Consider the following 13050-nt stretch of genomic DNA (forward strand, 5'->3'; position numbering starts at 1 on the left):
TAAAGGTATATAGTTTTGCTTCAAGTACTGAGTGACCACTATGCCACAAAACAAATTCATTCACCATTCACTGATGTGACCAACACCTACACTTACATGTATTATACTTGTATCTATGCAGTCAACACATTTACACATGATCTGCTTGACTGAGGTTAATATTGAAATACCTAACAAGGATTAGGTGATGCTGGTTTCATTTTTTTGTTTTTTTTATGATTCATTTTCCAAAACTGTCACTAAAATTTATGATGCTCCTGTGTAGAAATCTCTATTGTATTCCAGGAGTGTTCTGAGTTATAGATTGTACTAATATACATATTCACAATATGCATCTCTAGTTTTTACAATATTATTACATTGAACCTTGACACAGGAAAGCGTGACACTCGCCTTCTTATTTGCTTTACGACTTTTCAAAAGTGATCCTGTAATGCTGTATGGACAGCCAGAATCTTTCCTTTTAGAAACTGGTACCCATCCTTTCCCCCAATCACTTATCAAGAGAGGCTTACCCCAAATACAGTCTCAGGATGTTTGGCATGGAACAGACAGTAGTATTTCCTATGACCATTTAGCGCTATAACCGTGCCAAGGGTATTCTTGGGGTTGATGTTGAGGTCCCGAGGTTCAGGAAGCCCAAGGACTAATATACGCTTGTACCATTCCATCGCTGACACTCTCTCAACGTTTAAAAATGCAAACATCAAAGTCTTGTTTCTGAAAGCAGTTATGAATAATGTTAGATATTACCTCACTACATAATTCCCCCTAAAAAACATATTAAATTTTTTTTGTTGACACACTGGCCATCTCCCACTGAAGTGGGAGATGGCCAATAGGCGATGTCATGCTGATATCACAGTTCAGATACTCCTATAAACTGCAACATCCCCTCCTCTCATTCACTGTACCTCCTACCTCCAGGACTCATGTCCAGCTATCCAGTTTCTCTTCTCACACTCCAACAACACATCTAGTCATAAAAACCACTTGCCTCCACCCACTGCTATTTAACATGCTCACAAAAACCTGGAGGATGTCCAAGACCCTAGCACTCAAAACTTCTGTTAGCTTCATCCTCCAACCTTTCCTAAAATGACTCCTACCCCACCCCTCTTCCTTCTAACCCAGATTGTTACACCCTCCTAGTCATCTTGTTTAGCTCCATCCTCTCTAAATGTCCAAACTACCTTAACATCCCTTCTCAGCCCTCTGATAATACCTTTGGCAACCTCACACCTTCACATCTCCAAACACCAAATTGTCAGCATAATATTCACACCACACACTGCCCTCAAACAAACTCTCCAATGCCTCCAGCCTTCTCCTCGATGAAAAATTTAAACCCCATGCTTCACACCCACATAAGTGTTGGCACTGATATAGTCCTTGTTTTGCTTCCTGGATAAATGTTTTTGTCTCCATAAATACCTCAATGCACCACCCATCTTTTTTCCCCCTCAACTATTCTATGGTTCACCTCATATTTCATAGACCCATCTACCAACAAATTCACTCCCAAATAACTGAACATCTTTATTTCCTCAATATTACATCCCTCCAATCTGATATCCAAGCTTTCACTGCCTAGATTTTTTTTTGTTACACTTTTTACCTTGCTCTTGGTTCACTTTTGATTTCTTTCCTTTACATACCCTCCCAAATTCCTCCATTATTATTTTCCTGAATAAATATTATCACATATTACACTATGCAGTACATAAATATATTACCCTATGAATATTATGCTTACCATAAGTCATTCTTTGTTACAAAATATATACAATTCTGAAGACATTAAAGCAATTTAAACATAAAACTAACAAATCAAGAAGTTAGTAATAATTCAGCCTTAAAAAATGCAGTAGTTCTTGTTAAAACAAATTACCCACTGAATGTTTTGCGAGGTTGTTGATTATAGTTCAGACTAATCCTTTTTTTTTTTTTTTCCAACAAGGCAGGGTGACCCAAAAAGAAAGAAAATCCCCCCCCCCCAAAAAAATGCTTTCATCATCATTCAAAACTTTCACCTCACTCATACATAATCACTGTCTTCGCAGAGGCGCTCAGATACGACAGTTTAGAAGTCCCTCGAAACTGCCAATATCCCAAACCCCTCCTTTGTACTTCCCATTTCCAGGACTCGTGTCCGGCTAAATCTACAATAACCGGTTTCCCTGAATCCTTTCACTAAATATTACCCTGCTCACACTTCAACAGCTCGTCAAGTCCCAAAAATCATTTGTCTCCATTTACTCCTAACACACTCACACACGCGTGCTGGAAGTCCAAGTCCCTCACCCACAAAACCTCCTTTACCACCTCCCTCCAACCTTTTTGGGGACGACTCCTACCCCGCTTTCCTTCCCCAATAGAGTTATACGCTCTAAAATTCATTCTACTTTGTTTCATTCTCTCTAAATGACCAAACCATCTCAACAGCCCCTCTGACTAACACTTTTAGTAACTCAACACCTCCTCCTAATTTCCACACTCCAAATTCTCTGCATAATATTTACACCACACATTGCCCTTACACAGGACATCTCCACTGCCTCTAGCCGCCTCCTCACTGCAGCATTTACAACCCAAGCTTCACACCCATAAAAGTGTTGGTACCACTATACTTTCATACATTCCCTTCTTTGCCTCCATAGATAACAATTTTGTCTCTACAGATACCTCAACACACCACTCACCTTTTTTCCTTCATCAATTCTATGGTTAACCTCATCCTTCATAAACCCATCTGCTGACAAGTCAACTCCCAAATATCAGAAAACATTCACTTCTTCCATACTCCCTCTCTCCAATGTGATATCCAATTTTTCTTTAAATCATTTGATACTCTAATCACCTTACTCTTATCTATGTTCACTTTCAACTTTCTACCTTTACACAGCTTCCCAAACTCATCTAATAACCTTTGCAACTTTTCTTTAGAATCTCCCATAAGCACAGTATCATCAGCAAAAAGTTACTGTCAACTCCCATTTCGTACTTGATTCCTCAAAATTTAATCCCACTCCTCTCCCAACACCCTAGCATTTACTTCTTTTACTACCCTATCTATAAATATATTAAACAACCATGGTGACATTACACATCTCTGTCTAAGACCTACTTTTACCGGGAAGTAATCTCCCTCTCACCTACACACCCTAACCTGAGCCTCACTATCCTCATAAGAACTCTTTACATCATTTAGTAACTTACTACCTATTCCATACACTTACAACATCTGCTTCAATGTAAACACCTGACCTACACATTCCTTACTCATTCTAAAGCCTCCTTGCTCATCTGCAATCCTGCTCTCCATCTTACTTCTAATTCTTTCAATAATAACCCTACCATACACTTTACCTGGTATATTCCCCTATAATTTTTACAATCTCTTTTGTCGCCTTTCCCTTTATTTTTTTTTTAACAAGTTGGCAGTCTCCCACTGAAGCAGGGTGACCCAAAAAGAAAGAAAATCCCCAAAAAGAAAATACTCTCATTATTATTCAACACTTTCACCTCACTCACACATAATCACTGTTTTTGCAGAAGTGCTCAGAATACAACAGTTTAGAGGCATATATATATATAAAGATACACAACATATCCCTCCAAACTGCCAATATCTCAAACCCCTCCTTTATATTGCAGGCATTGTACTTCCCATTTCCAGGACTCTAGTTTGGCTATATAAAAATAACCGGTTTCCCTGAATCCCTTCACTAAATACAGTGGACCCCCGGTTAACGATATTTTTTCATTCCAGAAGTATGTTCAGGTGCCAGTACTGACCGAATTTGTTCCCATAAGGAATATTGTGAAGTAGATTAGTCCATTTCAGACCCCCTAACATACACGTACAAATGCACTTACATAAATACACTTACATAATTGGTCGCATTGGGAGGTGATCGTTAAGCGGGGGTCCACTGTATTACCCTGCTCACACTCCAACAACTCGTCAGGTCCCAAATACCATTCATCTCCATTCACTCCTATCTAACATGTTCATGCACGCTTGCTGGAAGTCCAAACCCCTCACCCACAAAACCTCCTTTACCCCCTCCCTCCAACCTTTTCGAGGACGACCCCTACCCCGCCTTCCTTCCCCTACAGATTTATATGCTCTCCATGTCATTTTACTTTGATCCATTCTCTCTAAATGACCAAACCACCTCAATAACCCCTCTTCAGCTCTCTGACTAATACTTTCATTAACCCTTAAACTGTCCAAGCAGATCTATGTTCACATGCGTAGTGCTCCAAAAGCAGTTTTCCTTTTTTTTTACTTATTTTCAAATACATAAAAAAAAACATGTAGATCAAAGTCTTTTTTACATGTTTTCAAATGTAAAAAAAAAAAAAAAATCTACTTTTTTTACATACTTTCAAATGTTGAAAAAACGTAGATCTACGTTTGGACAGTTTAAGGGTTAACTCCACACCTTCTCCTAAATAATAAGAAAGAAAAAAGAAGAGGAGAGAGAGAGAGAGAGAGAGAGAGAGAGAGAGATTTTCGGAGATGTTAAGTGAATGTATAGGAGCCTTTGAACCAAGTGAGAGAGTAATTGTGGTAGGGGACCTGAATGCTAAAGTAGGAGAAACTTTTAGAGAGGGTGTGGTAGGTAAGTTTGGGGTGCCAGGTGTAAATAATAATGGGAGCCCTTTGATTGAACTTTGTATAGAAAGGAGTTTAGTTATAGGTAATACATATTTTAAGAAAAAGAGGATAAATAAGTATACAAGATATGATGTAGGGCGAAATGACAGTAGTTTGTTGGATTATGTATAGGTAGATAAAAGACTGTTGAGTAGACTTCAGGATGTACATGTTTATAGAGGGGCCACAGATATATCAGATCACTTTCTAGTTGTAGCTACACTGAGAGTAAAAGGTAGATGGGATACAAGGAGAATAGAAGCATCAGGGAAGAGAGAGGTGAAGGTTTATAAACTAAAAGAGGAGGCAGTTAGGGTAAGATATAAACAGCTATTGGAGGATAGATGGGCTAATGAGAGCATAGGCAATGGGGTCGAAGAGGTATGGGGTAGGTTTAAAAATGTAGTGTTAGAGTGTTCAGCAGAAGTTTGTGGTTACAGGAAAGTGGGTGCGGGAGGGAAGAGGAGCGATTGGTGGAATGATGATGTAAAGAGAGTAGTAAGGGAGAAAAAGTTAGCATATGAAAAGTTTTTACAAAGCAGAAGTGATGCAAGGAGGGAAGAGTATATGGAGAAAAAGAGAGAGGTTAAGAGAGTGGTGAAGCAATGTAAAAAGAGAGCAAATGAGAGAGTGGGTGAGATGTTATCAACAAATTTTGTTGAAAATAAGAAAAAGTTTTGGAGTGAGATTAACAAGTTAAGGAAGCCTAGAGAACAAATGGATTTGTCAGTTACAAATAGGAGAGGAGAGTTATTAAATGGAGAGTTAGAGGTATTGGGAAAATGGAGGGAATATTTTGAGGAATTGTTAAATGTTGATGAAGATAGGGAAGCTGTGATTTCGTGTATAGGGCAAGGAGGAATAACATCTAGTAGGAGTGAGGAAGAGCCAGTTGCGAGTGTGGGGGAAAGTTCATGAGGCAGTAGGTAGAATGAAAGGGGGTAAGGCAGCTGGGATTGATGGGATTAAGATAGAAATGTTAAAAGCAGGTGGGGATATAGTTTTGGAGTGGTTGGTGCAATTATTTAATAAATGTATGGAAGAGGGTAAGGTACCTAGGGATTGGCAGAGAGCATGCATAGTTCCTTTGTATAAAGGCAAAGGGGACAAAAGAGAGTGCAAAAATTATAGGGGGAGAAGTCCGTTGAGTATACCTGGTAAAGTGTATGGTAGTTATTATTGAAAGAATTAAGAGTAAGACGGAGAATAGGATAGCAGATAAACAAGGAGGCTTTAGGAAAGGTAGGGGGTGTGTGGACCAGGTGTTTACAGTGAAACATATAAGTGAACAGTATTTAGATAAGGCTAAAGAGGTCTTTGTGGCATTTATGGATTTGGAAAAGCCGTATGTGGATAGGGGGGGGGGCAATGTGGCAGATGTTGCAGGTGTATGGTGTAGGAGGTAGGTTACTGAAAGCAGTGAAGAGTTTTTACGAGGATAGTGAGGCTCAAGTTAGAGTATGTAGGAAAGAGGGAAATTATTTCCCAGTAAAAGTAGGCCTTAGACAAGGATGTGTGATGTCACCGTGGTTGTTTAATATATTTATAGATGGGGTTGTAAGAGAAGTAAATGCGAGGGTCTTGGCAAGAGGTGTGGAGTTAAAAGATAAAGAATCACACAAAGTGGGAGTTGTCACAGTTGCTCTTTGCTGATGACACTGTGCTCTTGGGAGATTCTGAAGAGAAGTTGCAGAGATTGGTGGATGAATTTGGTAGGGTATGCAAAAGAAGAAAATTAAAAGTGAATACAGGAAAGAGTAAGGTTATGAGGATAACAAAAAGATTAGGTGATGAAAGATTGGATATCAGATTGGAGGGAGAGAGTATGGAGGTGAATGTATTCAGATATTTGGGAGTGGACGTGTCAGCGGATGGGTCTATGAAAGATGAGGTGAATCATAGAATTGATGAGGGGAAAAGGGTGAGTGGTGCACTTAGGAGTCTGTGGAGACAAAGAACTTTGTCCTTGGAGGCAAAGAGGGGAATGTATGAGAGTATAGTTTTACCAACGCTCTTATATGGGTGTGAAGCATGGGTGATGAATGTTGCAGAGAGGAGAAGGCTGGAGGCAGCAGAGATGTCATGTCTGAGGGCAATGGGTGGTGTGAATATAATGCAGAGAATTCGTAGTTTGGAAGTTAGGAGGAGGTGTGGGATTACCAAAACTGTTGTCCAGAGGGCTGAGGAAGGGTTGTTGAGGTGGTTCGGACATGTAGAGAGAATGGAGCGAAACAGAATGACTTCAAGAGTGTATCAGTCTGTAGTGGAAGGAAGGTGGGGTAGGGGTCAGCCTAGGAAAGGTTGGAGGGAGGGGGTAAAGGAGGTTTTGTGTGCGAGGGGCTTGGACTTCCAGCAGGCATGCGTGAGCGTGTTTGATAGGAGTGAATGGAGACAAATGGTTTTTAATACTTGACATGCTGTTGGAGTGTGAGCAAAGTAACATTTATGAAGGGGTTCAGGGAAACCGGCAGGCCGGACTTGAGTCCTGGAGATGGGAAGTACAGTGCCTGCACTCTGAAGGAGGGGTGTTAATGTTGCAGTTTAAAAACTGTAGTGTAAAGCACCCTTCTGGCAAGACAGTGATGAAGTGAATGATGGTGACCGTTTTTCTTTTTCAGGCCACCCTGCCTTGGTGGGAATCGGCCAGTGTGAAAATAAAATAAAATAAAAAAAAGAAAATAATAATAATAAGAAAATTGTCTTCCCTTTATATAAAGGAATTATACATGCTCTCTGTCAATCCCTAGGCACCTTCCCCTCTTTCATACATTTATTAAAGAAAAATACCAACCACTCCAACACTATATCTCCCCCTGCTTTTAACATTTCTGTCATGATCCCATCAGTTTCAGTTGCCTTACCCCCTTTCACTCTACGTAATGCCTCATACACCTCCCCCACACTCACATCACTCATTCACTCCTAAAAGATGTTATACCTCCCTGGCCAGTGAATGAAATTACTGCCTCCCTTTTTTCATAAACATTTATAAGTCCCTCAAAATATTCCTGCCATCTACCCAATACTTCCAGCTCCCTATCTACTAACTTCCTTACTCTGTTTTAAACCGACAAATCCATTCGTTCCCTAGGCTTTCTTAATTTGTTTATCTTGCTCCAAAATTTTTTCTTATTCCCAGCAAAATTTTTTAACTGATTATCCCACTCATTTGCTATCCTTTTGCATTCTCTTCACTTTTCTTTTATGCTCCATATACTCTGCCCTTCTCATATCACTTCTGCTTTGTAAAAACCACTCATAAGCTACCGTTTTCATTTTTATTGCACCCTTTACCTCATCATTCCACTAATCACTCCTTTTTCCTCCTGCACCCACCCTCCTATAGCCACAAACTTCTGCCCCACATTCTAATACTGCATTTTTATACCTATCCCATCCCTCTTCAACCTCCCCCACTACCCATACTTGCACTAGCCCACATTTTTACCAAAAGTTGCTAATATCTCACCCTAACTTCCTCCTCCCTTAGTTTATAAACTTTCACCTCTCTCTTACTTACTGTTGCCATTTTCCTTTTGTCCCATCTACTTCTTACTCAAACTGTATCTACAACTAAATAATGATCCAATATATCCATTGCTCCTCTATAAACATATACACCGATCAACCTTTTATTCACCAATACAGTGGACCCCAGGTTAACGCCTGGATCTGATAGCGCCAAAATCGGATAACGCCTCGCTTTGGCGTAAAAAAATTGGCTCGGATAACACCTAAAAACTCAGAAGCTTTGTTCCGAACGTGTCTGCTGGGAGCCGTGAGCGGGCCCGGCCAGTCACCCAGTCTACTAGCCAGTGTGCCAATGTTTACAAAGCCAGCAAGGATGATTCTACGTGTGCATGCAATATATTTTGTATTATTCCATTGTTTCTGGTGCTTATAACTGCTAAATAAGCCACCATGGGCCCCAAGAAAGCCTCTAGTGTCAGCCCTATGGTAAAGAATGTGAGAAACACATAATTTAAGAAAAAGTTTGTAGAAAAATACGAAAGTGGTGGTGGTCGTGTGTGGTAGTGATGGTGGTAGAGGGTGGTAGTGATGGTGGTAGTAAAGGGTGGTAGTGATGGTGGTAGTAAAGGGTGGTAGTGATGGTGGTAATGATGGTGGTAGTAGAGGGTGGTAGTAGAGGGTGGTAGTAGAGGGTGGTAGTGAGGGTGGTAGTGAGGGTGGTAGTGAGGGTGGTAGTGAGGGTGGTAGTGAGGGTGGTAGTGAGGGTGGTAGTGAGGGTGGTAGTGAGGGTGGTAGTGAGGGTGGTAGTGAGGGTGGTAGTGAGGGTGGTATGAGGGTGGTAGTGAGGGTGGTAGTGAGGGTGGTAGTGAGGGTGGTAGTGAGGGTGGTAGTGAGGGTGGTAGTGAGGGTGGTAGTGAGGGTGGTAGTGAGGGTGGTAGTGAGGGTGGTAGTGAGGGTGGTAGTGAGGGTGGTAGTGAGGGTGGTAGTGAGGGTGGTAGTGATGGTAGTAGAGGGTGGTAGTAGAGGGTGGTAGTAGAGGGTGGTAGTGATGGTGGTAGTGGTTGTTATTGTGGTATGGTATGTTAAGGCATGGTGAGGCTGCCAGTTCTGACAAAAAAGTAGCTGAAAAATATGTGCAGGACTTAAGGGGTACATAGAGGCTGAAAAATTAAAACCTCAAAAGTGTTCAGTTGTGACAAAACAGGCCTGTTTAGGAAAAAAATGCCAAACAGGACCTACATTACTCAGGAGGAAAAGGCACTCCCAGGACACAAGCCAGAAAAGGACTTGTTATCTGAAGTCTTTATGGAAGGGGATTCCCCTTCCAAACAATAGAACACCTTCATCCTCTGCCCTCCTCCAGTCTCATCACTCATCAACAAGTCCACAATAAAAGTGTGATATTATTGTTTTATTCGTCATGTATCATTGTTTTCTGTGTAGGGAAATGTATATTTCATGTAAAAAAATGATTCTGTTTAATCCTTTTGGGTATATGGAACGGATTAATTGGATTTCCATTATTTCTTATGGGGAAAATTAATTCGGATAAAGGCTAGCTCTCTGGAACGGATTAAAGGCGTTAACCAAGGGTCCACTATACATAATCTAACAAACTACTTTCATTACATGCTATATCATTTCTTGTATACTTATTTATCCTTCTTTTCATTAAATACTTATTACCAAACCTCTTTCTACACATAGTTCAATTAATGGCTCCCCATTTTCATTTACCCCTGGCACCCCAAATTTACCTACAACATTTTTACCCGCTTCAGCATTGAGATCCCCAACCACAAGTACTCTCTCACATGGTTCAAAACTCCCCACACACTCAACATTTCCCAAAATCAATCAATCAATCAATGTATCTCTCTCTCTCTTTCTCCAGGCACATAAACATTTACTACAATCCACTTTACACATCCAACCCTTATTTTATTCCACAATCCTTGAATTTATATTTCTTCTTTTCCTGCCATAAATTACCCTTCAACATTATTGCTACTCCTTCCTTAGTTCTAACTATTAGAAACCCCTGACATAATCCCATTTATTTCTCCTCACTGAAACTCTCCTACCCCCTTCAGTTCTGTTTCACTTAGAGCCAGAACAGCCAGCTTCTTTTCATTCATAGCATCCACAATCATCTCTTTCTTATCATTCACACTACAATCACGCACATTCCAACATCCCACTTTGACGGTACTCTTCTTTTTCTTTTTAGCAGGCTATATGGGAAAAGAGGTTACTAGCCTATTGCTCCTGGCATTTTAGTTGACTTTTACAACATGCATGACTTACAGAGGAAAGATTCGTACTCTGCTTCCCCATGGATGTGAAAAGCAAAGTAATAAGAACAAGAACTATTTAAGATAAAATCAAAGAAAACCCAGCTGAGTGTGTATAAATAAACGAGTAGATGCTTGTGTAGTGTGACCTAGGTTTAAGTAGTAGTAGCAAGATGTACCCGAAATCTTGCATGTTTATAAGACAGAAAAAAAGACATCAGCAATCCTACCATCATGTAAAACAAATACAGGCTTCCATTTTACACTCACTTCGCAGTATGGTAGGAGATTACCAGTGTTAAAAAAAGAATCAGCCATTTCCTATGGAGATGACTAAAAAAAACATTCACCATCATTCATTAAATAGCTGTCTTGCCAGATGTGCAATTTCATAATTTATATTTTAAACACAGTTAAATATAAAAGACAAAAGCTAACTAAATCAATCGTCTGCTTGGATGAAACATATATTATAATCTTACTTTCTGTAGGGCCAACAAGCTTTATGGAATTTTGGCATAAGTTTTGCCTTGCTCTCTGAGTCGCACAGCATCACTATAGTGCGGCAGCCAGGCTTCAACATACGAACAAGACCATTGTACGTCTCTCCTCGCAATTCATGTACACGAAGTTGTGGCTGGGGTGTTACTTTTCCATTGTGGTCGATGAATGTAGATGCTGAGTTACCTACTCGCTCCTCTTCTAGTTTTCTGCAAAGAGAAATTAACAATTAAAAAGTGTCCCATGGCTCAGTTGATAGTGCACTCAGCTCATATACCGAGTGTCTGAGGGTCAATCCCCGGTACAAGTGGAAATACTGGGCATGTTTCCTTACACCTGCTGCCCCTGTTCACTTAGCAGTAAGTAGGTACCTGGGTGTTTGCCAACTGGTGTGGGTGGCATTCTGGGGGGTATACCTTAGATAGGGTTAGGCTTTGAAATGAGCTGAGGTAGGATAATAGATCTTAGCCTGTAAAACTGATGTGAAAAAATGAAAAGGTATCACCTAATTCAATTAATGTGATATACTAGAGAAATTCCAGTGCTACCAAGGGTTAACTAAAATTAGGTGTTTCTTTCCTGACTTTCTACTTATGACACTAGAGTAACTTGGACTTCATTAAATATTTCACAATGTACAATATCACTGTTGCAGGTTGTCTTGTTGACTGTCTTTTTTTCCACTACAACAACTTTCCAACTTGTATATGAACCTAATTAAAAGCCCTCAGACTTTCCTGTCTTGTTACTGAGATAATATCTACTTTACTTATTTCACACTCAGATTATCAGGCAGATTTTCAGAAATATTTTAATTACTGATGCTTTCACCTGAAGATATTACTCACCCTCACACTTTCACCAGCATGCACGTGCACATGTGCACGCACACAAATACACACACTATTAATTTCTTGTACAATATTCTCCAAGAATGATCTTGTGCTCTTTGTTCCTTGTAAAAGCATTTTTAAATTTGTTATTTTTTATGTACAAGTAATATTCTTTTTATGTCATGGCCTGCCATAGGACTGTCAGCTACAAACCTTCATGTGCTCTAAGACACAACTGTCTTGCTGTCCCTCATCACATGCCCAATACATTAAATGGGTCATCGTATGACAAAGACCTGTGCCAGGAAACTTCCTAACAAATAAACCAGCATCATTCATGTCCCATCATGCAAGAGGCCGAGCACTTTGAACACTAACTGCACATGTTCTGACTCATTATTTACTCCATACAGTACAGACGAGCCCTGTTCATACAGCAATTTAGGTTCTTGACTACTGCTGTAAAGTGAAATGTAGTCTTCTTTTGACTTTTAAATGCATATAAAAGCCAGATAGCGTAAATATGTTATCATATATTAAATGAGCAATAGTGATTGGTAAATATATCATTGTTGGAAGTCTGAATACATGAAGAACGAGCATAACTGAAAACTGCTGTATTAGCAAAATGCTGTAAAGTGAAGCACTGTAAAGTGGGGCTCTCATGGATGTGCAATTATGACAAGTATCAGTCAGTCTTACTATTACTTTTATTTTTTTTTTTTACCTCCAGCAGAGTGAACAGGTTCAGAAAAGAGCTAAAATATTAAGTGCATATTGAAGAATAAGACACTTGTGCAACACCTGGGTATCTTTATTTGTAGACGTTTCACCATCCACTGGCTTTATCAATACATACATACATGGACATAACGCTCTTATATGGGTGTGAAGCATGGGTGATGAATGTTGCAGTGAGGAGAAGGCTGGAGGCAGTGGAGATGTCATGTCTGAGAGCAATGTGTGGTGTGAATATAATGCAGAGAATTCGTAGTTTGGAAGTTAGGAGGAGGTGCGGGATTACCAAAACTGTTGTCCAGAGGGCTGAGGAAGGGTTGTTGAGGTGGTTCGGACATGTGGAGAGAATGGAGCGAAACAGAATAACTTCAAGAGTGTATCAGTCTGTAGTGGAAGGAAGGCGGGGTAGGGGTCGGCCTAGGAAAGGTTGGAGGGAGGGGGTAAATGAGGTTTTGTGTGCGAGGGGCTTGGACTTCCAGCAGGCATGCGTGAGCGTGTTTGATAGGAGTGAATGGAGACAAATGTTTTTTAATACTTGACGTGCTGT

General features: G+C 40.2%; 1 protein-coding gene across 6 annotated transcripts in view; it reads right to left on the minus strand.

The window, feature by feature from the left end:
• Positions 1-13050, minus strand: part of l(3)80Fg (dnaJ homolog subfamily C member 16 l(3)80Fg) — a 114579-nt gene that overhangs the window by 14602 nt on the left and 86927 nt on the right. For all 6 annotated transcript variants that reach the window (XM_070103035.1, XM_070103033.1, XM_070103034.1 and 3 more), the window contains 2 exons: positions 10914-11141; positions 516-720 (listed from right to left, as the gene is read on the minus strand). In XM_070103035.1, the coding sequence (XP_069959136.1) occupies positions 516-720; positions 10914-11141 (433 nt within the window). The remainder of the gene's footprint in view (positions 1-515; positions 721-10913; positions 11142-13050) is intronic.

The sequence above is a fragment of the Cherax quadricarinatus genome, chromosome 84, assembly GCF_038502225.1.
Source record: "Cherax quadricarinatus isolate ZL_2023a chromosome 84, ASM3850222v1, whole genome shotgun sequence".
Classification (NCBI taxonomy): domain Eukaryota; kingdom Metazoa; phylum Arthropoda; class Malacostraca; order Decapoda; family Parastacidae; genus Cherax; species Cherax quadricarinatus.